Here is a 27,997-nt window from a genome sequence, read left to right as displayed (position 1 = left end):
GGTGTCACCTGTGCAGCTGGACAGGGCTGACGGGTAAGGGGGTCACAACCCCCTCCAAAGCAGTAAGCAGCATCTGACAGATATATAGAGGGGTGCATGGTGATGAACTATTGGACCTCGGACGGCCCAGGCATTGTTCTTGCACAGGGGCCCTCTCTTGTCTGTATCTGCCCCTGATTTAGAGCATAAACAGGCAAACAGGCATCTGGAACATTTCTTTGAACCCAGTTCACACTCTGTGGTTTTGATAGAGAGATGTGTGTATGTGTATATATAATTTAATTTTTTTTTCTGCTGAAATGATCGTGGTTGTTTCAACAAACTTTGCACAAACGTGGTGCAAGTGAATGGAAAAAAATGAGATGTATTCATATATATACCGTATTTTTTTTTTTTTTTTAATCAGAAATATGCTTCTTTTTTTCTCCACTAATGAGCCACTTCTTTACCTTCTCTGCTTCATGAAGTCACCATCCTCTCTGGGGAGAAATGAAGGTAGACTGTGGCTCAGTGAGATTTTATATTGCAGCTGGCTATTGAAGTCTATGGAGTGAGGAGGGGAACAAAGGCGGAGCGCTCAGAGAGAACAAGCCGTTGCTTTGGTCTGTGTTTTAGGCCACGTTCACATGTTAAGTATCTGGTCAGTATTTTACATCAGTATTTTTAAGCTAAACCAGAACATGTAAACATGGTTTGTCACCAGGTGTTTTTTTTTTCCTATCTGAGAGGTAGACACCCATGTTCCAGCAATGTGTCACTTAGTAGGCTGCTTGATGAATTTTCATAAAATCCCTATTCTCTGCTGCAGATCTAGGAGTTTTCTGAAGCTGAGCTCTTTATAACCCCGCCACCCACTACTGATTGGCTGTACTGTGTACGCTGTGCATAGGCAGAAGGCTGCCAGGCAGTGGTGGGGATGGGGTTACATAAGGCTCATAAATATGGAGGACTACATGACAGCAGGTCTTGAGGTACCTTCACATTTAGCGACGCTGCAGCGATCTAGACAACGATCCCGATCGCTGCAGTGTCGCTGTGTGGTCGCTGGAGAGCTGTCACACAGACAGCTCTCCAGCGACCAACTATGCGAAGTCCCCAGGTAACCAGGTAAACATCGGGTTACTAAGCGCAGGGCCGCGCTTAGTAACCCGATGTCTACCCTGGTTACCAGCATAAACGTAAAAAAACCCAAACACTACATACTTACATTCCGGTGTCTGTTCCCCGGCGCTGTGCTTCTCTGCACTGTGTGAGCGCCGGCCGTAAAGCAGAGTGGTGACGTCACCGCTGTGCTTTAAGGCTGGCCGGCGCTGACAGTGCAGAGAAGCACAGCGCCTGGGGACAGACACCGGAATGTAAGTATGTAGTGTTTTTTTTTTATGTTTACGCTGGTAACCAGGGTAAACATCGGGTTACTAAGCGCGGCCCTGCGCTTAGTAACCCGATGTTTACCCTGGTTACCAGTGAAGACATCGCTGAATTGGCGTCACACACGCCGATTCAGCGATGTCAGCGGGTGATCCAGCGCCGAAATAAAGTTCTGGACTTTCTGCTCCGACCAGCGATGTCATAGCAGGATCCTGATCGCTGCTGCCTGTCAAACACAACGATATCGCTATCCAGGACGCTGCAACGTCACAGATCGCTAGCGATATCGTTGTGAAGTTGTTTAGTGCGAAGGTACCTTTAGTCCTCTAGTGATAATCCGCTGCTGCTAACACTGATTTCATCAAAACTACAACAGGCAGCCTAGTAAGAGCATCCCGCGTATCTGTGTGCTGTATACAGCAGCCATCGTAGCAACTAGATCAGCGATTACTGAAAATAACAACGTGTAAAGGTTAAAACTGATGAAAACTGCAAGCCACAAGTCGTCAGACGGCGTTACTCCTCATGTACACAGGTACAGTGTGTTCTGATCATTCACATGAAATGACAGGTTCGCCTCACGCTGGCTGTCAGAGATTTCTGCATGTAAAATTGGCCTGCTGTCAGCTTCTGTTAATGGCCTTCTGAACCATGGACTATGTATTCCTCTAATGGTGATTACAGGGCATTGTGGGGACAAAACAAACAAACAACTTCCAGTTCTTTTTAAGGGATAATTTTTGCTAATAGTGATGAGAACTTTTTTTCCCCTGCAAATCCGCTAGCTGACTATTTTTGCAAAATCCATAAAATCAGCTGTAACGTTCAGATTTTGCTGTGAATTCACCCCTGCTACATTGAAAGAGATGGGAACTGGGGCAAATCCACAGAAAATCTCGCATAATACATCTGGCGCAAGTGGACAATGACTTCTCAGCAAAACGATGATGTGAACTTTATCATTTTGGCTCCTCAGTAGTTATTAGCAATGTTGATCCCTTTTACAATAGACGGAGAACTGGACAGTTGATTTGAGCTTGCCCACAATACATATGATATTTCTATTGGTGATGTCTCGGCTTATGCTGACTTACACCATCGATCTATATGGGAACTTGTGTGTAGGTTTATCTAACATGGTACAATAATGAATCTTTTTTTTTTTTGTGAATGGTAAGACATATTTCCTGGAATATATATTTAGTTCTGTAAGGCTCAGTAAAGTCTCTGGACCTGGAGGAATGTTGGCTTGGCCAGACACATCAATGAGCTAAGGCTCTGCTTCTGGTTCGGATACTGATCCAGTTCACGTCATTAGAGCTGTATGAGCTAAATGTGTCAGGATCCAGAGTAACACAGCAAAACATAAACCTCCCAGTGTAAGCCGTGTGGAGGTGTAAATGTCCATAGTCCTAAAATATCTGGCACCACAACCGGGAAGTGGTAGACGGTGTGAAACGCGGGTCTATTTTTCATCCTGTAGGCTGTGGAGTCGGTGAGCTGAGGTTCCAACCCCACTATCTTTTTTTTTTTTTTTTTTTTTTTCCTTGCAAAAGGTGAGCACTGAACTGCTCAAATAGGTGCTCCTTGTGTGGCTAAACAGTCACTTTATGGTGACAGACTTTCTTTAACCCCTTTAGGTGCTACGGTTACCAGCAACTGTGGAATCCTAAGTGGTTGACAGGTGAAATAGTATGCATGTTGGAGCAGTGTAATATATATGTGAGCAAGCATGATCCAATCTCCAAGTAGGACTAAGAAAAACAACATCTTAATAAAACATTAGAAAATGTAAGAAGCAAAAGTTGTAGCCTGGCAGGCTCCCACTCTCTACCATTCCATCTTTGCCTCGTTTCTTCCATCTTTCTAACCCCCACCAGTATCCCTATGAGTGTGGACTTGGCAGGCTCAGGACATCTACAGGTGCTTCTCACAAAATTAGAATATCGTCAAAAAGTTAATTTATTTCAGTTCTTTAATACCAAAAGTGAAACTCATATATAGTCATTACAGAAAGATCTGTTTCAAGTGTTTATTTCTGTTAATGTTGAAGATTATGGCAGCCAATGAAAACCCAAAAGTCAAATTATCTCGGTAAATTAGAATACTTTATAACACCAGCTTGAAAAATGATTTTAAAATCCGAAATGTTGGCCTACTGAAATGTATGTTCAGTAAATGCACTCAATACTTGGTCAGGGCTCCTTGTGCCTTAATTACTGCATTAATGCAGCGTGGCATGGAGGCGATCAGCCTGTGGCCTGTGTGAGGTGTTATGGAAGCCCAGGTTGCTTTGATAGCAGCCTTCAACTCGTCTGCATTGTTGGGTCTGGTGTGTCTCATCTTCCTCTTGACAATGGCCCCATAGATTCTCTATGGGGTTAAGGTCAGGTGAGTTTGCTGGCCAATCAAGCACAGTGATACTGTTGTTTTTAAACCAGGTATTTGTATTTTGGCAGTGTGGACAGGTGCCAAGTCCTGCTGGAGAATGAAACTTCCATCTCCAAAAAGCTTGTCGGCAGAGGGAAGCATGAAGTGCTCTAAAATTTCCTGGTAGATGGCTGCGCTGACTTTGGTCTTCATAAAACACAATGGACCTACACCAGCAGATGACATGGCTCCCGAAACCATCACTGATTGTGGAAACTTCACACTAGACCTCAAGCAGCTTGGATTGTGGCCTCTCCACTCTCCAGACTTTGGGACCTTGATTTCCAAATGAAATGCAAAATTTACTTTCATCTGAAAACACCATGGACTAAGAGCAACAGTCCAGCTTTCTCCTTGGCCAAGTAACACCAGAAGCGTTTATCTATTGGTCATGAGTGGCTTGACACAAGGAATGCGACACTTGTAGCCCATGTCCTGAATACATCTGTGTGTGTGTGGTGGCTCTTGAAGCAATGACTTCAGCAGCAGACCACTCCTTGTGAATCTCTCCCAAATTTTTTAATGGCCTTTTCTTAACAATCCTTTCAAGGCTGTGATTATCCCGGTTGCTTGTGCACCTTTTTCTACCACACATTTTCCTTCCACTCAGCTTTCCATTAATATGCTTGGATACATAACTGAACAGCCAGCTTCTTTAGCAATGAACTTTTGTGGCTTACCCTCCTTGTGGAGTGTATCAGTCACTGCCTTCTGGACATCTGTCAAGTCAGCAGTCTTCCCCATGATTGTGGAGCCTACTGAAACAGACTAAGGGACATTTTTAAATGCTTAAGAAGCCTTTGCAGGTGTTTTTGTTAATTATTTTAATTTACTGAGATAATGACTTTTGGGTTTTCTTTGGCGGTAAGCCATGATCGACATAAACAGAAATAAACACTTGAAATAGATCTCTGTTTGTAATGACTCTATATATGAGTTTCTCTTTTTGTATTGAATAACTGAAATTAACTTTTTGATATTCTAATTTTGTGAGAAGCACCTGTATATTGCACGTTAATTTTGCTAACAACCTTGATCTGCAGATTGATGCAACTATTTCTTCCTAGGTCACCTTTTCTACTGTCTAAGCAGTTGACAAATTGTTGTTAGGGTTTTTTTTTTTTTTTAATTTTCTTTTTGTCCGGGGGAAAAAATGTTTTTTTTTTTTTTCTTTTTCCTGTGAACATTGTGACCGCAAAGTAAAGTTAAAATGTTATTTATGCATGGAGAACACCATAAAAAGAATTCACCAGTAGCATGACTAATGTAATCTGATTCTTGTTTGTTCTGCAGGATAAAAGGAGGACCATGAATGCAGTAACCTAGCGCCTGGAGTGCCCCATTAGTGGGACAGTAGATGGAGAAGCAAATTAGTAGAGAGAGAGGTAGACTGGCCACCCCAGCGCACTCTTATTGCAATAATTCCCATGAAAGGAATGGCACACACCAATCTGGACCAGGAAACAACCGTGGCCTTTCTGCTTGCGGACACGTAAAACATGCATTTGAACAGAATTGTGACGGATTGCCAGACACTGTATCAGAGGTGTTCAGGAACAATCAGTCTTTCGTGCCTAAGCACAGTTGCTTCCATGATTCTGTTGCAGGTCCTCAGCCTTCAGATGTGGCTAGTGAGGGGTGGACTAAGGAATTTCTCTCTGATGAAGCCTCTGGATACAATACTATGGAACTTCCTGAAGACCCGAAACATCAAGAAGAAACTACAGTTTATGAATCCCCACGATTCGTCAACTCAGATTGTGACTGTATTAGTGGTGGCACGTACTCTGATATTGGCGACCATACTTGTAGCCAGGACTGCCAGCATTTTTCTTGCTACCAGCAGCAGTCATTAAATGAGGATGGAGGTGAAGAGGAAATTTCTGGCAGATTTGCAGAGGATGATTCTTGCAAAGGAATAAGTGGTAGAAAAGGTCGAAGAGGGAAAACCCGGAATAGTTCCAGGGACGAGTCTAAAAAGGCTCCTGCTAGCGGCAAGCACAAACTGGGTCGCAAGAAAAGTCATGGGGATGGGAGACACCAGCTGAGATCCTTCGTTCCTCAACCATTGCTTCAGTTTTCTAACTATTGTATTCAGGTTCTCATCGATTTGGTGCTGTTGATCGGTGAATGTGTGGAGTCACTTGGCATGCTGTTGTATACAACGGTTTGGCTTCCTTCTCACGACTTGGGCAGTTTAAGAAGTCAAATATTGACCTTTGGATTATGGGTAAAACATCGTGCTAAGGATTTTTGGGTCCTCGTTTGCTATTGTGGATCATGGATTTTACGTGTTCTTAAGATGTTGTGTGCTTTGCTCTTCCTGCTATTTATGCTTTCTGTGCGCTGTGCTCGGCTTTGTTGGCAGTATATTAAGAAAACTGTGGACAGAGTTGGAGAACATAGCACCTGGAGATCCTGGATTTCGACTAGACTGCATACAATCTGGGCCTTAGTCACACAAAACAGGACTTGTAAGCGTTTAGTCAGTCTGTTCAGAAGATGGACAGGGAAATTATGGCCTTCCAAATTAACTTCACAAAAAGAACCTTCATGGACCTCAGCGGGATCTCCCAGTAGGGAAGGCCGCTTCCCTCCCAGACATGAGCTGGAACGATTGCTTTCTATGGTCGATATTCCTGAGGAGGATTTAAATCCGTTTCAAGTGTTGGGAGTAGAGATGAACGCTAGTGATGTAGAGCTTAAAAAAGCTTACCGACAGCTGGCCGTGTTGGTGAGTATTCTTTTTTTTGTAAATTCAGTGGATGAGTATTTTATTAGCGGGGCTTTTGCCGAAATCATTAGTATATTAGCTAATATTACAAACCTGCCCCTATACAGACCCACAGGTGACTAGAAGACCTTCTGGGCTATATCGTCATGGCAGATGTGTGTGTCTAAACAAATATGTGACTGCAGACTTGTGAATTCTCACATCATGTGGATTTGGTGGACGCATGACCTCAAGTATGTGACTTGCATACATGAAGTCACATGCCGACTAGATTGGCGCGGCCTCGCTAATTGCAAGTGTATTGTGCGAGGCCAGACATGGCCGAAAGTATGCAAATGAAATACTTGTGGCCACATGACTGCTTTTTCTTGGCACTGGAGAATCTTCAGTGTGCAGTGCACGCGATGTGAGGACTCACAATTCAGCAGTCACCTAGTGAGATTCACTGCACACTGTTTTTTGGTGATGCAAGTTTCGTTATTTTGTGCGAACAAACAAAATTAATTGTGCATTTGAAGTATGCGACCAAGTAAGGATGTTTAGACTCCACTGAGGTCTTTATCACAATGTCGTTTGGTACTTGAAATGGAAGGGATACATTTGAAGGAGAAAAGTTGCAGTTAGTGCTGTGTTGTCTTGGTTTCCTTGGCGCTCCCGCGCCTATGCTTGCTTGGCATGCACTCAGTCAAAAGTGAACTACCAATCTTCCAGCAGCGGTCACATTGTGACTGCAGACTTGTAGCCTGAGGAAGGACCACACCTTTAATGAATCATTTGCATATGACGTGAATTAAGATTTTTCTCCAGTATGCTTGGTTTGTGATAGAAAACATGGGGGAATTTTTTTTTCAGCACCTATTTAGTCGTGGTAAGATTTTTATGGGGCTAAAGCATATTAGAAGCCAGACAATAACATTTTCCCATAGTCATCAGTTGGGGGAGAAAGTAAAGTTGGGCTCCAGCAATAGATTTCTAGATACATTGGCTGTAGGATTTGCCCTCTTGTGCAGTACTTCTCGAGACTGATGTCAAACTGTTCGACTACTGCTTCCCTCTGGTGACGTATAATATGAGACACTACTGCACTTAAAAATGGATATGACAACGCAAATATTCACTCCTGCTAGAGACATGCTGATGTCGGTCTCTCCACTCACACATAATAAAATATAACATTTTAGTGAACATAGCTGGAAGGGTTTTAAACATATTACACAAACGTGGGGTTCAAAGATGAAGTAGCAAGTAAAGAGGATGGTAGCTCCAAGTAAAAGGGTCAGTATAACATTACAGATGGCTGCCATTCACAGAAACAGTTTGGTATTGACACAAGTGAGGAAAAGCAAAATCTTACTTTGAATAGTAGTGTCACTGCTTACCCACAGTGTGATGAGGACCACCATAACTTGCGTATCGCACAAGGGCTTTCTCGAGGGAAGTGTCGGAATAGTCATAGGGGAGTATATAAATACGATCCTGTGTTTTAGAGGAATCCCACCTTAAGACTAGTATGGTTACCAGGAGAAAAGTCCTCTGGATAGACCCTCTTTCTTGGCTCAATTGACAAGTTAGTCACTACACCCAAATATGAAGAGACCTGTCAAATATGCAATATTTTATTCTGAAATATGGGAGCATTTCAGAATGATTGCCATCTCTGTAAAGATGGAGCTTATCTGGATTTCATGCCCTGTAGTTTGAGCAGCTTGAATCCCCTGGCAAGCTCCCCTTTATGCCCGTAGGACCTAGAATGACAGTTCGGCCACTTTGATTTTTCTGATATGATCCTTTTGTCTTTTAAATCCTGTAATTCAAGTAGAATTGTGTAGTTGGAGCTCATGTTTCTGTTTATTTCTTTTGCACTGAAAAACAATGAAAGTTGAGCAGTGGAGCTCCAAGTTCTGAGTCGGGAACCACCCAGGTCAGATAAGAAAAGTTAATTTATTCAGCACATTGTGTTTCAGGGACGACCCGTCCCCTTCATCAGGTGGCTCCTGACTCAGAGCATGGAGCCCTGTGGATTTCCACTGTGCTCCTTTTTGATTATTTTTTCACTGGATCACGGCTACTGAGCAGGATGCCAGGAGCGGGTGGAAGGTGCTGTAGCGCCCCAGAACTGCCGTCATTCACCACTTGGCATCAGCATTGTGCCTGACATGCACAACTACCAGAAGTGAGTTGAACACCTCTTCCCCCACCACCACATAAGTGTTGCAGCATTCTTCATATAAACCAAAAGAGGGGTGGCCCATCTACATATTCCTTTTGCATGCCTGACCTGATCTTATTAGTTTATCTAGATCAGCGCTTCCCTTTAAGCAAAGTGTTAAATGCTCCACGTTTGAGCCTCCATTTTTAATATTATAGTGCATTGTTTGATGGGACCGCTTTAGTTTGTAGTGGCTCCTTCTTGTATATGCCCTCAGCGATCCTAGCAATGACTACAGGAAGTGGTTGAGGAAGATCCATTCTTTGTGGACAGCCATTGATGAACGTTGGGGCATTTTAGTTGTGAGTTTCATTCAGAAAAGGAGTGTTTACAATGTTCTGCCAGTTAGAAATATCTTTGCCTTCCCTCTTTTTAATGTTTTTTTTTTTTTTTTTTGTGACAGGTTCATCCTGACAAGAACAATCATCCTCGTGCAGAAGAAGCTTTTAAAGTTTTACGGGCAGCATGGGATACTGTCAGTAACCCAGATAAGAGAAAAGAGTATGAACTGTAAGTGCGCAAAGATGAGGATCTCTTATAGGACCTTGATGATGATGATGATGGACTTCCTCCAGGAAATCAAACTTCTTTACTCCGTGACTTGACTGACAGTGGCCCTGTATTAGGCAAATAATCAATGAGAATTAAGTGTCACATGAGCCTCAAAAGTAAAGAAAATCTTAGGCTGACATGTTAAGTAGCACTGATACAGCTCTGTACATGTGCAGGCAACAAATTCTGTAGAGTATTCCACAAATGTAGAGCGCTGAGTAGCCTCGTAAGTAATGGCTACTTTCCTACACTTGGGCCTCATGAACACACCAAAACCATGGGCCTCATTAGTATGGAGCTGCTCTCCTATAGATATAGATGGATATACTGCCATGGATAGATTTTCTCCATTTCCAGCTGATGGGGTGGGGGGGACACCTCTGTATAAAATTCAAGCAATGCTAAGGCAGTATACCTGAGCGGGTGGCCTATTATGGCTCCGTACGTATGAACTGTAATAGTCTTGCACTTGGTTTCCTAAAACTAATTCTGAACACGTTTTTTGGCATGATTCTCGTGATGCACGTTCTGACATTTTATCATTTAACTGCTCTGCTTCACTACAACTACACCTCCCTTTGCTTTTAGGATTGGTGAGTGTCCCAAAGGTCAGACTTTGGCAAATGTTATAGCATGTCGCAAAATAATTTTTATACTATTCTAGGATGTGAAAAAAGTGGTGACAGGTGGACATTCAGTTATGTCAAATCTCAGCAGGAATATGAATTCATCTGATTATTAAACATTTTTACTGGATATTGATTAGCTGATTTACAGGCCCATTGAACGGCGTTTCTGCTTTAGAGCTCTCCTCCAAAATAAAGCTTGGGTTGTTGTGCTAATGGGACCCCCAGTAATATTTGGCAGGAACCGCCAGCAGTTTGGTTGGTGCACAAGAGGAGTAAAGAGGCATTACATGTGCATGTTGACATCGATGGGTTATCTATGTAATACACGGATTGCCGGCGTTCTTAGGACACCCTAGTAAACGTTTCAGTATCCTGTATGGAGCACAGATATTATATTCTATGAATCCTCCTTTATTCCATATAGAAATCCCAAAAAGCCGAGTCACCAAGGCAATAGATTCTTGATAAACAACTTGATCTTTATTCCATATTAGGGCAAATCATGATGGAAAGACAAAAAGACAATGTTTCGGCAAAAATTGTCCCTCTCTAAAATATAGGGCTGTATATTATATATTTTTTGAAAAACAAAAATTTAGGCTTGAGAGGCCAGTTATGGTTGAAATGTTGGCTTTTTTTTTTTTTCTATATTGCTTTTGGACTTGGTGGGAGGAGACCCTATTGAGCATGGTGCATATGAATCTGCTACTGTCCTCCTTTATTCCAGTGACGATTATATTGAAAATTTATTTTTCGCTCTTTCGGCCGTGTAGAATGCCATTTGTGTGGCTTACATACCGCTTTTATATGAAGTAGTTGACTGATCAAGGTGAGCAGCGACTACATGAATTGTTACCTTGACATGCGTGTTATTTTTCCTTTTAACCCCTTACTGCAACTGGACGGGATAGTACGTCTAATGGCAGTAACCCTGCTTTGATGTGGGCTCCGGCGGTGAGCCTGCATCAAAGCCGGGACATGTCAGCTGTTTTGAACAGCTGACATGTGCCCGCAATAGGCGCAGGCGGAATCGCGATCCACCCACGCCTGTTTAACTAGTTAAATGCCGCTGTCAAACTCTCACAGCGGCATTTAACAAGCGCTTCCGGACGGAAATGCGTGCACTGGTGACCCAGTCACGTGATCGGGGGTCATCGGTTCGTCGGCATAACCAGAGGTCTCCTTGAGACCTCTATGGTTGTTGATGCCGGATTGCTATGAGCGCCACCTTGTGGTCGGCTCTCATAGTAATGCTGTAATTCTACTACATAGAGGCGATCTGTGCATCGCCTCTATGTAGCAGAGGCAATCAAGTTGTGGCAGCTTCTAGTCTCCTATGGAGGCTATTGAAGCATGCTAAAACTTAAAGAAAAATAGTTTTAAAAAGATGAAACAAATAGTTTCTCTATCGCCTCTCATTGGGGGACACAGGAGCCATGGGTGTATGCTGCTGCCACTAGGAGGCTGACACTATGCACAAAAAAAGTTAGCTCCTCCTCTGCAGTGTACACCCCACCGACTGGCATTAAGCACTTCAGTTTAGCTTAGTGTCAGTAGGAGGTGGACACGGGTCTTTCATTAGACCCTTATCTACCTCAGTGTGCATCGTTTTTTCTTTTCAGGTTTTTCCGGAAGGGATACAGGGTGATCAGTCACACCTGTAATCCCTCAAGGCGGTCTACGAGTACGGCGTGTACTGCCACCCCGTATCCTCATAGATCCCTCACCAGGACCAAGATCCTAGCACACAAGCGTGCTCAGAAGTCCGGTCCTGGCTCCGTCCGTCGCCCACCAGAGCCTGTCGGTTGGAGGAGACGAGGACGTCCATCACCAGCTTCCATAGACGTCTGATACCTTTACCAAGGTTTAAGGTTAGTAACGGACGGCGTGGGATGTTTTCCTCAGCCGCGAGGGCCTCGCGGCAGGGGAATGGTCCTTGCATCAGGAGGTTTTCCATCAGATTTGTCTTCGATGGGGGACTCCAGATGTGGCCATTCCTTGGTCACAGTTCGTGCTGCCATATCTGTTCCCTCCCCTTCCCTTGCTTCCCAAACTGTTAAAAAAAGATCAAAGCAGAAGGGGTGTCGGTCATTTTGATCGCCCAAGAGAGCTTGGTTTGCCGAGATTGTCAACCTTTCTCGCGGACGCCCCCTGGCGCCTTCCAGACAGGCCCGATCTGCTGTCTCAGGGCCCGATCTGCCACCCGAATTCTTGGTCGCTCAGTTTAACGGCGTGGCTGAGACCACGGTTCTGAATGCTTCGGGCCTTTCGGACCGGGTGATTCACACCATGATCCAGGCTAGGAAGCCTTTGTCCTCCAGGATCTACTATCGTAGCTGGAAGGCTTACTTCCGTTGGTGCGAGTCCAACAGCGTTTCACCCATGTCCTTTTCCCTGTCTTCCATTTTGGCCTTCCTTCAGGCAGGACTGGATTCAGGCCTTGCTCTTAGTTCCCTAAAGGGCCAGGTTTCCGCGCTCTCTATTCTTTTTCAGAAGACGTTGTCTTCTCGACCACAGGTTAAGACCTTCCTTCAAGGAGTAGCCCATGCGGCTCCTCCGTACAGGGCCCCGGTAGATTCTTGGAATTTAAATCTGGTGCTGGAAGTTTTGAGGAGTTCCCCCTTTGAGCCTCTCAGAACTGGCAGGGGAACCTCCCTATCTAGGAAGGTGGTCTTTCTTGTGGCCATCACTTCTATTCGCCGCGTGTCCGAGTTGGCGGCCCTTTCTTGCCGACCTGCTTTCTTGGTTATCCTCCAGGACAAGGTGGTCCTCAGGCCTCCGCCTTCCTTCCTTCCTAAGATGGTTTCCACCTTCCACCTCAACGAGGACATCGTTTTACCTTCCTTTTGTCCAGCTCCGACTCGCCCTCTGGAGCGGTCGTTGAACAAGCTGGACCTTGTCAGGGCAGAGGATCTACCTGGCTAGAACGGCCGTTTTCCGGAAGACTGATTCTCTTTTCGTCATTCCTGATGGCGTAGAGGCCTGCTTGCTTCCAAGGCGACTATTGCTCGCTGGATCAGAACGGCAATTTTGGAGGCTTACCGGGTCAAGAACAGAGTGCCCCCTCCTGGGATAAAGGCTCACTCTACCCAGGCAGTCGGCGCCTCCTGGGCGGTGCACCATAGGGCTTCCGCCCTACAGCTTTGCAAAGCGGCAACCTGGTCTTCCATCTAGCCAAATTTTACAAGGTCCATACCTACGCTTCGGCGGACACCAGCCTAGGCAGAAAGATCCTGCAGGCAGCAGTGGTGAGTCCTCTGACCTGATGGAAGCCTGTTTTTCCCACCCCAGGGACTGCATTTGGACGTCCTATGGTTCCCGTGTCCCCCAATGAGAGGCGATAGAGAAAACAGGATTTTTGGTTGCTTACCGTAAAATCTGTTTCTCGGAGCCTCCATTGGGGGGGACAGCACCCTCCCATGTTGTTCTGTTTCTGTTCTCACGTTTACAGTTCTCATGTTTGTGGTTATGGTGTTCAACCACCTTGTTTTTTCTCCTACTGCTTTCTCACTAACTGAAGTGCTTAATGCCAGTCGGTGGGGTGTACACTGCAGAGGAGGAGCTAACTTTTTTTGTGCATAGTGTCAGCCTCCTAGTGGTAGCAGCATACACCCATGGTTCCTGTGTCCCCCAATGGAGGCTCAGATTTTACGGTAAGCAACCAAAAATCCTGTTTTAAATCGCCCCCCTTTCACCCCATTCAAAATTAAAACAATAAAAAAAATCAAACCTACACATTTGGTATCGCCACATTCAGAATCGCCTGATCTATCAATAAAAAAAAAAAAAAAAAAAAATGAACCTGATTGCTAAACTGCGGCGTGAGAAAAAAAAAATCAAAACGCCAGAATTACGTTTTGTTTTTTTTTGGTTGCCGCGACATTGCATTAAAATGCAATAATGGGCGATCAAAAGAACGTATCTGCACAAAAGAGGTATCATTAAAAACGTCAGCTCGGCACGCAAAAAATAAGTCCCCACCCAACCCCAGATCACGAAAAATGGAGACGCTACGGGTATTGGAAAATAGCGTAATTATTTTATTTTTTTTTAGCTTTGGAATTTTTTTCACTACTTATATAAAAAATAATCTAGACATGTTTGGTGTCTATGAACTCGTAATGACCTGGAGAATCATAATGGCAGGTCAGTTTTAGCATTTAGTGAACCTAGAAAAAAAGTCAAAGTTTGGGATTGCACTTTTTTTTGCAATTTCACCACAATAGGAATTTTTTTTTCCTGTTTTCAAGTACACAACATGCTAAAGCCAATGATGTCATTCAAAAGTACAACTCGTCCCACAAAAAATAAGCCCTCACATGGCCATATTGACAGAAAAGTAAAAAAGTTATGGCTCTGGAAAGAAGGGGAGCAAAAAAAACGAAAACGCAAAGCCGAAAAAAGCTCCGTCATGAAGGGGTTAAATCTACTGTGGTCTGATAGTTGGATCCAGTGTATTTGTGAGAAGGGTGGTGATTACATATGCAAAGTAATCTGTATTACATAGTAGCTAGTCAGTCATTGGACTCTGCAAAGGGGGCACTCTTCTCGTGGATACGTCATACCTGTAGGGGTTAAACATGTTCTCCAGAACCTAGGAAAAAATTACAAATGGCTGGGAAAGTGCTAAAATAAAAGAAAATATGTTCATTGTCTTTTGTGATTATTTTTTTTTTTTTTTTTCCTTTTGGAACCCCCCCACCTTCTAATGGAACGGCATTTACATTTTATGCTTTTCCCTTTCTCATTAGAAGTTTAGCTATTCCTCTATTGTAAGGAAAGTCTATTTTGCTATGCTCCAAGCAAAAAAAGCATAATTTGGGTAATGGAAGTGGCAAATGTAAAGATTCCCACTGATATGAAATCCCTTGCTAATATCTCCATCTGTTTGATTAATTCCAGGAAGCGAATGTCGGAAACGGAGTTGGCGAAGTCCATGAATGAATTTCTCACCAAGCTGCAGGATGATCTAAAGGAGGCAATGAACAGCATGATGTGCAGCAAGTGTCAGGGAAAGCACAGGTACAGTGCAGACGGGAATCTCCCCGTACGGCGAGTGCGTGCTTCTGCAGTTGTGCTGGGACTTGTGTCTGTAATGCAGCAGCAGAAATACACTCATATTATGATTGTATAAAATTGGTCAAATGACAAATTCCACTTGGAATGAGTTGGAAGGAGCGTTCTAACTAACGGTAATTAGTGAGTTGAATAGCCTTTTAAAAAATAAAAAAATTGTCTAAGGAAGTGACTACATAGGTATTCCTTTTTCGAGAAGTTATCCATCAACAGAATATATACAGGTCCTTCTCAAAAAATTAGCATATAGTGTTAAATTTCATTATTTACCATAATGTAATGATTACAATTAAACTTTCATATATTATAGATTCATTATCCACCAACTGAAATTTGTCAGGTCTTTTATTGTTTTAATACTGATGATTTTGGCATACAACTCCTGATAACCCAAAAAACCTGTCTCAATAAATTAGCATATCAAGAAAAGGTTCTCTAAACGACCTATTACCCTAATCTTCTGAATCAACTAATTAACGCTAAACACATGCAAAAGATACTTGAGGCTTTTATAAACTCCCTGCCTGGTTCATTACTCAAAACCCCCAACATGGGTAAGACTAGCGACCTGACAGATGTCAAGAAGGCCATCATTGACACCCTCAAGCAAGAGGGTAAGACCCAGAAAGAAATTTCTCAACAAATAGGCTGTTCCCAGAGTGCTGTATCAAGGCACCTCAATGGTAAGTCTGTTGGAAGGAAACAATGTGGCAGAAAACGCTGTACAATGAGAAGAGGAGACCGGACCCTGAGGAAGATTGTGGAGAAGGACCGATTCCAGACCTTGGGGAACCTGAGGAAGCAGTGGACTGAGTCTGGTGTGGAAACATCCAGAGCCACCGTGCACAGGCGTGTGCAGGAAATGGGCTACTGGTGCCGCATTCCCCAGGTAAAGCCACTTTTGAGCTACAGAGAAGCAGCACTGGACTGTTGCTAAGTGGTCCCAAGTACTTTTTTCTGATGAAAGCAAATTTTGCATGTCATTCGGAAATCAAGGTGCCAGAGTCTGGAGGAAGACTGGGGAGAAGGAAATGCCAAAATGCCTGAAGTCCAGTGTCAAGTACCCACAGTCAGTGATGGTGTGGGGTGCCATGTCAGCTGCTGGTGTTGGTCCACTGTGTTTCATCAAGGGCAGGGTCAATGCAGCTAGCTATCAGGAGATTTTGGAGCACTTCATGCTTCCATCGGCTGAAATGCTTTATGGAGATGAAGATTTCATTTTTCAGCACGACCTGGCACCTGCTCACAGTGCCAAAACCACTGGTAAATGGTTTACTGACCATGGTATTACTGTGCTCAATTGGCCTGCCAACTCTCCTGACCTGAACCCCATAGAGAATCTGTGGGATATTGTGAAGAGAAAGTTGAGAGACGCAAGACCCAACACTCTGGATGAGCTTAAGGCCGCTATTGAAGCATCCTGGGCCTCCATAACATCTCAGCAGTGTCACAGGCTGATTGCCTCCATGCCACGCCGCATTGAAGCAGTCATTTCTGCCAAAGGATTCCCGACCAAGTATTGAGTGCATAACTGAACATTATTATTTGATGGTTTTTTTGTTTGTTATTAAAAAACACTTTTATTTGCCCCCAGTATTAGCCCTCTGTGTCTGTACTGCTACATACTTAGGCAGGTAACTGGTTCATGCAGCTTTACATGAACACCTGAGCCTTACACTATAGCTGGTCCGAATAACTAAAGCAATTGTTACCATCCACCTCTCGTGTCTCCCCTTTTCCCCATAGTTTGTAAGCTTGTGAGCAGGGCCCTCACTCCTCCTGGTATCTGTTTTGAACTGTATTTCTGTTATGCTGTAATGGCTATTGTCTGTACAAGTCCCCTCTATAATTTGTAAAGCGCTGCGGAATATGTTGGCGCTATATAAATAAAAATTATTATTATTATTATTATTATTATTTGATTGGATGGGTGAAATATGCTAATTTATTGAGACAGGTTTTTTGGGTTATCAGGAGTTGTATGCCAAAATCATCAGTATTAAAACAATAAAAGACCTGACAAATTTCAGTTGGTGGATAATGAATCTATAATATATGAAAGTTTAATTGTAATCATTACATTATGGTAAATAATGAAATTTAACACTATATGCTAATTTTTTGAGAAGGACCTGTACTCCTAGATTGCTGGTGCGAATCTGATCAGTTAGACTTCCACTGTTCACCAGAGTGGTGCACTTTTCTCCATTGTCTGACTGGAGCGACAATTTGCAAACTCAAGCACCTCTGGTCATTCACTATGGGACTGCCAGAGGGGGCACGGTACAGTGGTCTGCTTTCGTTGTGCGCCAAGAAGGACTATGCTCCTGTCTGATGCCAGATCCTGTTCACAACTTTTGTGATGTACTTTTAGGTTGTATACTGAGAAGGCAAACTTTGTCACACTGCCTGTCCGTAGGGTACCCCCCGAGCGTGGTTAATATATATTTGTACTCTACCGCATACATGTGCGCACATATACCATGTATATCTATATTCGCAGAGTACTGTTACGTAATGTGTGTATGTATATAAATTCTGCAAAGTAGGAATGCTTTTGGAAAAATTAGTGTTAAGACTTAATTTTAAACAGTTTATTCTTATTAATTGAAGGTAATTTGTCAGCAGGTTTTTACTACCTCCTCTAAGAGCAGTCTCACACGTCCAGATAATTCCGGTACCGGAATTATCAGTGTCCGTGTGCCCGTGCGTTTATGTGGCACATCAGTGTGGCACACGTGCGGCACACGTGTGCCGACTGGGTATCACACGGTACTGACTGGGAGGTGGAGTCGCATATTCATGACTGTAATCGGCGGCCCCACGTGACCGCTCATACAGGAGAAGCTGCGGCCAGGACAGGACACTGCGAGGGAGAGTATTTTATTAACAGCGGGCGGGCGCACAGGGGGTGGGAGGGGGGTGGGGACAGGGATCTTTATTTTAAACATGAAAAAAAAAAAAAAAAAAGGATTTTTCATATCTTCTCTCCAGCAAACGCTGCTGGACAGAAGATATGAATGGCGGCTTCAGCACCACGTGGGGGGGACAGCGCTTACTATAGCGCTGTCTCCTGCACGGCACACGGACTGCACACGGACGGACAACGTCCGTGTCCAGTACGTGTTTTACACGGACCCATTGACTTTATTGGGTCCGTGTAATCCGTGCGCTCCCACGAACACTGACATGTCTCCGTGTTTTGCACACGGACACACGGTCCGTGAAAACACGCTGACATGTGCAGAGACACATTGATTTCAATGTGTCTACGTGAGTCAGTGTCTCCGGTACGTGAGGAAACTGTCACCTCACGTACCGGAGCCACTGACGTGTGAAACCGGCCTAAGAGCAACATGATGTAGAGAAAGAGACCCTGAGAGGAGTGATTTATCGCTTAGTTTACTGGTGCATCTGTTCAGACAGTGACTTTAGATTTAGCAATGCAGCAGAGCTGAGAGTGCTTCCCCCGCCCACATCAGGCTCTGTATACATAGCTGTAGACAGTGAGCTGCTTATCACAGAAGGGGCGGAATAGGACTTGCAAGCATGTGGCCAGCTAGTCTCAGCAATGTTAATCTCAATGTGATTAAAGCTTCAGTTGAAGTATACACCACACAGCCTGACATTTGACCCATATTTGAGTTTAGTGTTTTAACCCCTACCTCATGCTGTCCTCTCTTTACATACCAAAAACCTGCTGACAGATTCCCTTTAACAAAAAGTAAAATCAATGAGGAGAAAAAATCTTTGCCTTCAAATCCACATTAAGGCTAGGGTCACATTGCGTTAGTGCAATCCGTTTAGCGCTAGCGCTAACAGATTGCGCTAACGCAATGTTTTTACCGGGGCCGCGTTCCGGGGTCGCGGTAACGTCCCCGCTCTCGCAGATCCCCGATCTGCGAGAGCTGGGAACGGACCGCGGGCGTGCCTCGGACGCTGCAAGCAGCGTCCGCGGCGCGCCACAAAACACCGGCGCATCGCTACCGCGTGCCGAACATGGCACGCGCTAGTGCTGCGCGTTCCCATTGCCGTGAATGCGTTGCACGGCGTTAATTTCGCCGTGCAACGCTGTCCGTTAGCGCGTTCCCATTAATGCAATGGGAACCTAGCCTAATTCTTCTAGATTCACTTCCACATAGTTAAAGTCCTCCGTAGTACACGCCTGCACAAAGCAATCTTGCCTTGCGCAGGCGTGTACTATGGAGGACAGAGAATGAACTTCAATCCAATATTGCAGCCAGCATGCAGCCGGCGGGTAAGGAAAGGGTGAATCAAACACCCAAAAACCCTGCCTCCATGGCTGAAGATTGTTCCCTCCAAATTCAGGTGACAGTGTCCCTTTAAGGAGTTTGTGGAATTATAGTCAGGTGTATGAGCAACCAATTATACAGGTGATAAGGATCATTTCATATGTAGGGTGAAACAGTCATTAACTGAAACAGAAACTGTTGTGTTGGAGGCTTAAAACTGGTTGAGTATCATCCAAACTCTTGCCACAAAAGGGGGTTTGAGGAAGACTGTTTTGTGGCAAGACTGAGCATAGCAAAAAGACCCAAGGTAGTTATACTGCATCAACAATTTCTTTGAGGCAAAGATTTCAGAGTATTGGGGTTTTAACGTTGTTGATAATAATAATTAGAGCACCGTTGATGTTGCTGTACATGAGAAGGGGTTACATACAGGATACAAATATAAAACACTGTGAACGAACCAACAATGACAGACTTGTACAGAGGAGAGAGGGCCCTTCTCTTGTCGGCTTACAGCCTATCTATAGAATGATGGGTAAGGAGACAATGCTTTTGGGGCTGTGGCAGCTTCAGAAGTGATAGGTGGCAGCAGGGTCATTGCAGGCTGTAAGCTTTCTTGAAGAAATGGGGTTTTCTTGTTCCATCTTAAGGTTCAGATTGTGGCGGATAATCATTGTGAGGCACAAAATTCCAGAGGATGAGGGGATACTCGGTTGAAGTCTTGGAGGTGACTAGGTGAGGAACATTTGAGGGTGGTATTGGGAGAAACGGAGGTTGCGTGTTGGAAGATATCAGTAGATGAGTTGGGAGATATTCAGAGGAGATAGATTATGGACTGCTTTGTAGATCAATGTTAGCAGTTTGAACTGGGTATGCAGAAGGGAGAAATGGCAGAGTAGCGAGGACAGAGGTGGAGGAGGAGGATATGGCTGATACACTCTGGGATTCTGGACAGTAGAGAGGAGATATCTTGGCTAGAGAGGTAGACCTGAGTGTCATGAGTGTATAGGTTGTAAAGGAGGCCAATGCGACTTTGAGGTGATCCAGCCCAAAGGTATAGATTGAGAAAAGTAGGGTCCCAGAACAGAGTCTTGAGGGACATCAACAAAAGGAAAGCAGGGTGAGGAGGTAGAATTGGAATGGAGACACTCAGTGTGCAGTTAGAATGTTATGAGGAGATCCAGGAAAGGGTGAGGTCCTTGACACCAAGGGAAGAGGGGATTTGTAGAAATAAGTAGTTGACGGTGTCGCAGGCAGAGGACAGATCTAGGACTATAGAAAATTGTCTGTTTTCTTTTGACGGTAAGTAGTTAGTCATTTTAATCAGGAACGTTTCAGTTGAGTAGTGGGGACAGAAGCCGGACTGTAGGTTGTCAGAGAGGGTTAGATGCAAGGTGGGAGGCATGATCAGCATGGACATGCTGGTCAAGGAGTTTGGAGACGAACAGGGTCACCGATTATGGGATGACCGATGGACGTGGATGGTCGAGTTGAGGGATGGTTTACTTAGGATAGATGTGATTGTGGCGTGTTGGGAAGGTACCAGAATTTAACGATGGGTTTAATAGATGGGTTAGGGCCGGGACAAGTGTGGTGAGGAGGTGGGATGGCATGCGGTAAAGTGAACAAGGGGTGATGATGGCATTTGAAGAGGAAATAAAAGTTCTTATTCAGTGATGGGGGAGTAAGATTATGGGGAAGGGCATTGCTCTGTTATACGGAGGGGTTGTGGTTGTTGTCCAATAAAGACTTGTCTTGTTTAGTCAATCCTATTTTTGAAATATGCGGCAAATTCTTCTGTAGAGATGGAGCAGTGGTGGGCGGAGGAGGGAGTTGGATGTTGACTAGCTGTTTGGGGTTGTGCAATAAAGAGGATAACAAGGGTGTTGTAGTAGTCTTGTTTAGCAAAGGTGAGTGCCACCGTGAATGAGTTGCTTTTCTCCTTCGCCTCATTGGGGGACACAGAACGTGGGTGTGTGCTGCTGCTGCCACTAGGAGGCTGACACTAAGTGATACAAAAAAAGTTAGCTCCTCCCCTGCAGTATACACCCTCCTGCTGGCTCTTTGCTAACCAGTTCTTGCTTAGTGTCCATAGGAGGCACACGGACGGGTCTGCTATTAAGACCCAAAACTCTTTATTTTATTTTTACCTTTTACATTTTTGATTTTAGATTTTTTTTCCACGGACGAATGGGGCGATGGATCCTTTCAAGGTTCCGATCTCCCCGAACCATCAAGAGGCGAGCACGGAGAGTGTCTCCTCTCCGTATCCTCTCCTGTGTTGGGGGATGCCAAGCCTGGGCTGATTCTTAGGGGCAACGGGTCCCTTCAAGGGCACCGATCTCCCCGCAACCTGAACGGACGAGCACATGGAGTGTTGCCTCCACATACCCTCTTCCCCAGCCAGGCCTAATGCCGGACAACTGGCCCTGTCCACCCAGGGACTGAGCTCCATGGATGTACAGAGGCCCCTCTCTATGGTGTCCTAGCGGCCCCCACTGTCCCACCACTATAAAAGCGAATGGCACAAGGAGGGGGACGGTTCCTCTCCACCTACCTAACAAAGGGATGTTGGATTTAGGCTTACACCTTTATCCCTGCACCGTCCACGACTTAAAACCTGACCTGCAGCAGAACAGTAGAGTGCGCACGGTTTCCTCTGCGCTGAAACCCAGTCATCCGCGGAGGCTCTATGCCGGGACGCGCAACCATGGTGAGTGGATCCAGTCAGCGGTGGGCTTCTGCAGTGGGATATTCACATGCTGACTGGCCCAGCTTCCTTGTGGCCCACCTCCCTGAGGTAATGCTGCGGCCTGGCTGCAAAAATTTAGCCCCCGGCTTCGGACTATGTGTAGGCCACAGACGAATGGGGCGACGGATCCTTACAAGGTTCTGATCTCCCCGAACCATCAAGAGGCGAGCACGGAGAGTGTCACCTCTCCGTATCCTCTACTGCGAGGTGGGATGCCAGGCCTGGGCTAATTCTTAGGGGCGACGGGTCCCTTCAAGGGCACCGATCTCTCCCGGAAGCCGCGCCCGCACTATGGCGTGTTAAGGCGGCTCCACCTGCTTTTCTGGCGCTTCTCGCCTGCCACTGGAACGCTCAATTTTCTCGGCCACTACAACGCCCCTCACTTCTCCCGCCTGCCGGCTGCAGAAATTTAGGCCCTGGCTTGGGCCTATTCATGGAGGTCTCAAGGCTCCGCCCACATTGTGTTTGTGGCTCTGCCCCCCAAATTGGTGCTTCTCGCTCTCTGCGAGATTTTTACCACCTCTGCAACTCCCGGTGGCCATCTTGGTCCACCCGGCCGGCTCACACAGGGACGACGGTTTTTGCGTTTAAAAGGGCACAACGACTCTACATCAGTACCTGGGTAAGGAAGTACCTGACCAGTATGCCCTGGTCTTAAAGGCACTTCACCAGTATGCCCTGGTCTTACATGCACATTACCAGTATGCCCTGGTCCTAAAGGCACATGACCAGTATGCCCTGGTCTTAATTGCGCACGACCAGTATTCCCTGGTCTTAAGGGCACATGATCAATCCGAAGCCGGTCACCCTAAATGAGCTCAGGAGCCCTCCGCCGCTGATCCCAGTTTATCCCAGAATACCTAGTCCCCCTCAGTGGACTTTGTCACTAACCGTAATCCATGGTTTCTCAGACCAAGATATTGAATCCCTCCGTGAACCCTCTGTGGCTCGGAGTGCTTGCAGGACCGATATACATGGTCCCTCTCCTACATGGGAGCCATCGGCTAGCAGGGGCTGCAAGTATTCTAGAAACGTGCAGGCGTCTAGAAAACGGAAGTTTAATTTCCTGATCTCTCTCCCCATTGATTTGCTGAGAACAAGGCTCTCAATATGGATTGCATATTGCCTTGGATTGCCAGAGCTTCAGAAAAGGATGGACTAGCCTATTTATATCAACCAAATTGACGACAGAAGCCTCTATGTGGGATGCCATACCTGACGGGTCCTTTTAAAGGGCACCGATCTCCCCACACCATCAACAGACGAGCACATGGAGTGTTGCCTCCATGTATCCAGGCCTAACGCCAGACAACCTGCTCTGTCCAACCGGGGACCTCAACTCTGGGGATGTACAGAGGCACCCCTTTTTTGGCGTCCGAGCACCCCCCTTTGCATCACCACTATTTAGCAGATGATGCAAGAAGGCGGATGATTCCTCTCCACTTCCCTGTTTAAGAGGATGGTGGATCGAGGGTTCCTAATTTTCTACTCTGCACAATGATGGCAAGAGATGTTTTTCTTCTTTTTTTTTTTTTTTCTTTTTTCCTGACCTGCTGGATGCAGCCCCGCATTCTACCACTTGCAGACTAACCGGGTAGAATTTCTTGTGGTATACCTACGAGTATCCCTGTCCGATGTATCATCAATTTAAAATACCACGGACGGTCGGATAGCAAATCTGGTTTGTTCTGTCTTGCGGCTTCGGGTTCAGGGCTCTACCCTTCCTTAGCCGCCGCATGGGTTGCTTGAGCAATAGTCTCCTGGTCCGAGACCTTAACTACTTCGATTCAAACAAGTAACCTTTCCCTGAAGACAGTACAGCTGGCTAATCAAATCTTCTGAGCGGGAGACTAACAAGGGATTGTATCTTTTGTACAGACCCAACCAGCAGTGGAAGGGTTGTCCAGGACAGTCTAGATCTAAGGGATCTTGGTTCCAAAAAGGGGGAATGAAAAGTAAGACCAATCCAGGACTTCAAACTTCTAACAACCTTTGACGAGGTCCTCGTTTTTCGGATGGAGTTACTCCGCTCAGCTGTTAATTCAACAGAAAAAGGTGGGGTTTCTGGCATCGATCGACATTTGGGATTCTTACCCTCACACTCCTATTTTTCCCCTCTACAATAATCCCTTCGCCTTTCCATTCGCGAACAGCATTTTCAAGTCACGACCTTGCCCTTCAGCCTGGCTACCGCACCCAGTGTTCGCAAGGGTCATGGCGGTTGTCAGGTTCCTTTGGCTTTCTAGTAGCGTGGTTCTCCTGCCCTATTTGGGCGACTTTATAGCCGCTCTTCCAGGACTACGCTGAGTCCTCTATCACTTGCGATACCCTCTCACCTGGGCTGACAGCTAAACTTAGATAAGTTTTTTTTTTTTTTTTCCTCATTTCCAGCCCAGCAGATCCTTTTTGAGGATGATCCTGCACAAGAAGGATGGTAATTCTCTCTCGCGCCAAGATCGTGGCCCTTCAACAGGGAGCTCGTGCACTTGATCACTCATCCCCCTCAGTTCATTCAATTCGTTTGGAGGGTTCTGAGGAAAAATGGTGATGACAATGGAAGCAGTTTCCTTCGCTCCTCTCGTTTTCAGCAAGTACATCAGGTTTTCAAAGGGTAGTCTCTGAGCTCCTTCCTCATCCAGGGCCTTCTCCTGGTCCAATAGTTATTAGTGAATACCAATGACAGTCTTCTTCTCCCGATCATTGATCTGAACGGTACGGCTAATCCTACAGCAGGTCCACTGCCTTCAGGCGGGTCACCCCATCTGTCTTCAATTGGATAATGCCACGGCTGTGCCATACGTCAATCATCTAGCAGGTACCCACAGTCAAGCCCCATGGCCGAGGTACCTCACACACTCTGATGGGCCGAGATCTGTCATTCGGTGATCTCGGTAGTACATATCCCTGGAGTATAACACTGGGCGGCAGACATATTCAGCCATCAGGGTTTCTCCTCAAATGAGTGGGAACTTCACCCGGAAGTCTTCCATCAGATCTGCCTTCACTGGAGTACTCCAGATGTAGGTCAGATGGCGTCCAAACTGAATGCCAATGTACTCGAGTTCATGGTTCGGCCTCGAGATCCAAGAGCATCGCAGTGCATGCTCTGTTCTTCCATGGTACGAATTTCCATAACCCCTCTTCAACTACTTCTGAGATCTTGTTGGAAGCAGGAAGGGCCCCAGTGATCCTTGGACACCCACACTGACCATGTCAGGATTTCTCGTTTGCGGTACTAGTGTTTTTCCGTCTTATTGCAACAAAACTGCAAATATGGACTTCCTCGCAGGGAGTCTTCACCTGTGGTTCTTCCCTACCGCATACCGTTAGATCTTTGGGACCTTAATGGTCCTGGGGATCTTACAGTAGACTCCGTTTTTGATCCGGACAGACTTTACTAACCGGGAAGGTCGCTCCCTTTTTTCTGTGTTCTTGTCATCCTGATGAGTCTTCAGAGCTTGCCACTCTGTTCTTTCAGACTTTTTTCCTTATTACCATCAAGGCAAGGTTGCCCTCAGGCCATCCCCTTCCCCTGTTACCAAGGTGGTATTGTATTCCCACTGTTACAGGGGCATCGTCCTTCTCTCATTTCTTTCGGCTCCAGTCCACAAAACGGATTGGGTTCTCCATAATCTGGACGAAGTGAGTAGGTACGTATCGAGGACGGCATCCTTTCGAAGGTTGGACACTTTATTTGGGCTTCCCGACGGTAAGAAGGAGGCTTCCTGACCGTCACAGGAAGGGTTTAGCCGTTTCATCATGCTAGCCTAGTGGATTCGTTTCACCATCCAGGAGTCCTTCCATGCTAGCTGTCAGCCTATCTCCCCGTCTGAGGGTTCTAGGCACCAGACGTCGGCAAACACGGCTGTAAGCTTGCGGATTCGTCCAGTCCGCATGCATTCTTGAAGCACTATAATTCCCACACTTCCACAGATGTGAGTCTGAGCAGGTGGACTCTGCAGGCCGCGGTGGCGCACTTGTAAGTAGCGGTTACACAGGGCCTGATCTATTGTTGTCCCCACCCAAGGACTGCTTTAGGACGTCCCAGGGTCTGTGTCCACCAATGAGGCGAAGGAGAAATAGGGATTTTTATGTACTCACCATAAAATCCTTTTCTCCGAGCCATTCATTGGGGGACACAGCTCCCACCCTGTTATTACCTTGTGCTTGTTTTTATAATTTGACATTCTATACTCTCATATATAATCTGACATTCTATACTCTCATATATAATCTGACATGCTATACGCTCATATGTTGTTATTGATCTCCTACTGCTTTTGCACTGAACTGGTTAGCTGAGAGCCAGCAGGAGGGTGTACACTGCAGGGGAGGAGCTAACTTTCTTTGTATCACTTAGTGTCAGCCTCCTAGTGGCAGCAGCATACACCCACGGTCTGTGTCCCTATTTTTGAATGCGGTGAAGTCTTCCAAGTGCACTTTTTTCCAGGGCTGCTCTGCAAACCATGGACACTTGCTGAAGCTTTTTAGTAAGGTTGTTGTGCCAGGGCTGTCTTTAGATTCCTCACAATCTGCCATGTATGAGAGCGGTGACCAAGTCAATAGCTGATGCGCGTGTGGCGTTGTATAAAACAGTGTCACTATCTGTGTTGTGGAATGACGATATGGAGGATAGCTGTAGAATAGCGGCAGTGCGTGTGAATGTCTAGATTTACGAGGTTTCTGTGAAGGTGTGCTAGTTTATGGAAATGAAGTGCAGGTGAGGATAACAGGGTTGAGCATTTGTAATGGTGGACAGGGGAAGAGGTGAGGTTGGATAAGGAGCGGCGGCAGGTGAAGATTACGTTGTCTGTCTGTCCGTGTGGCTGCAGAGGACCAATGGATAAGACCAAAGGATGAAGCAAGTGACAAGAGTTTGGAAGCTGCATGCTGGCGCTATCTGTGGGGATGTTGAAGTAACCCATGATGATGATAGGAATGTCAGAGAGAAAGTGTATAAGCTAGATGAAGTGGTCAATAAAGGCAGTGGATTCAAGATTTTTTTTTTTTTTAAATCGCCGAGAAATGGTTAATGTTGAGAAACAGACACTCTGGTCACCCAAGGAGTCTTAGTTAAGCAGATGAAACACACATCTTGATTACTTCCCTTTTGAAATCCGAAGATGTCCAGCAGTGCCATCTATCCCGAACTAGCTGTATGCCAGATACACAAATCTACTGTCCAGAGATATCTGGCCTGAAATGGTCTTTATGAAAGCATTCTGACCAAAAAAGCCTATACCTGTGATATGGAAACAAGTCCAAGCTACTGCACGAAAACATATTACCGTGTATATCCGAGTATATTCCTACCCGAATATAAGCCAAGGCACCTGATTTTGCCACAAAAACCTGGGTAAACTTATTGACTCTAGTATAATCCGGGTATGCATTGTCCCCTTCCTTGTATGCATGGCTCCGCGGTCCCTGTCCTTGTATGCATGGCTCCGCGGTCCCTGTCCTTGTATGCATGGCTCGTTATCCCCATCCTCGCAGCGTCTCGTTTCTTCTGGCCCCAGCAGCACTTCCTGCAGAGCGACCGCGTGGAGAGGCGTGTATATTCATTACCTTCATTACCTTAATGAGCGGGGGACACGTGACAGCTCTGCAGGAAGTGCTGCTGGCGCCAGGACGGAGGAGATGCAGCGAGGACGCGCAGGAAAGTATGTAGGATGTGTGCCACGGTGCTGGAGGCTGCGACTGTCATTCTCCTTAGCAGCAGCACAGGCTTTAGCCACGGCCGCCGGCTCCTGCCTCTGTGACCCGCCACTCCCCCTCCCCTGCCGGCTTTCTGGACAATTGACTCGTGTATAAGCGGACGGCGAAAGGGGGGGGGTGTTTTCGGCAGAAAAAAAATGTGCTGAAAAACTTGGCTTGCGTACGAGTATAAACGGTAACTGGTGTGCAGAAAAGCGACAGCAGGTGCTCTGGACTGATGAACCAAATGTGAAATATTTGGCTGTAACAGAAGGTAGTTTATTTGCTGGGGAGCAG

At 45.7% G+C, this 27,997-nt stretch overlaps 1 protein-coding gene across 2 annotated transcripts in view; it reads left to right on the top strand.

Annotated features, from left to right (window-relative positions):
* Window positions 1-27,997, top strand: part of DNAJC14 (DnaJ heat shock protein family (Hsp40) member C14) — a 41,019-nt gene that overhangs the window by 2,286 nt on the left and 10,736 nt on the right. Inside the window, exons 1-4 of one of the 2 annotated variants that reach the window (XM_069758439.1) lie at window positions 551-640; window positions 5,092-6,532; window positions 9,145-9,251; window positions 14,825-14,944. In XM_069758439.1, coding sequence (XP_069614540.1) covers window positions 5,156-6,532; window positions 9,145-9,251; window positions 14,825-14,944 — 1,604 coding nt within the window. In that variant the 5' untranslated portion in view covers window positions 551-640; window positions 5,092-5,155. Of the gene's footprint in view, window positions 1-550; window positions 641-5,091; window positions 6,533-9,144; window positions 9,252-14,824; window positions 14,945-27,997 lie in introns of those variants that run through there. The other variant, XM_069758438.1, reaches the window with a different exon arrangement.

This window comes from Ranitomeya imitator, chromosome 3, assembly GCF_032444005.1.
Source record: "Ranitomeya imitator isolate aRanImi1 chromosome 3, aRanImi1.pri, whole genome shotgun sequence".
Taxonomy (NCBI): domain Eukaryota; kingdom Metazoa; phylum Chordata; class Amphibia; order Anura; family Dendrobatidae; genus Ranitomeya; species Ranitomeya imitator.
Note: the sequence above shows the minus strand (reverse complement) of the source record. Positions and strands in the feature narration are given on the sequence as shown.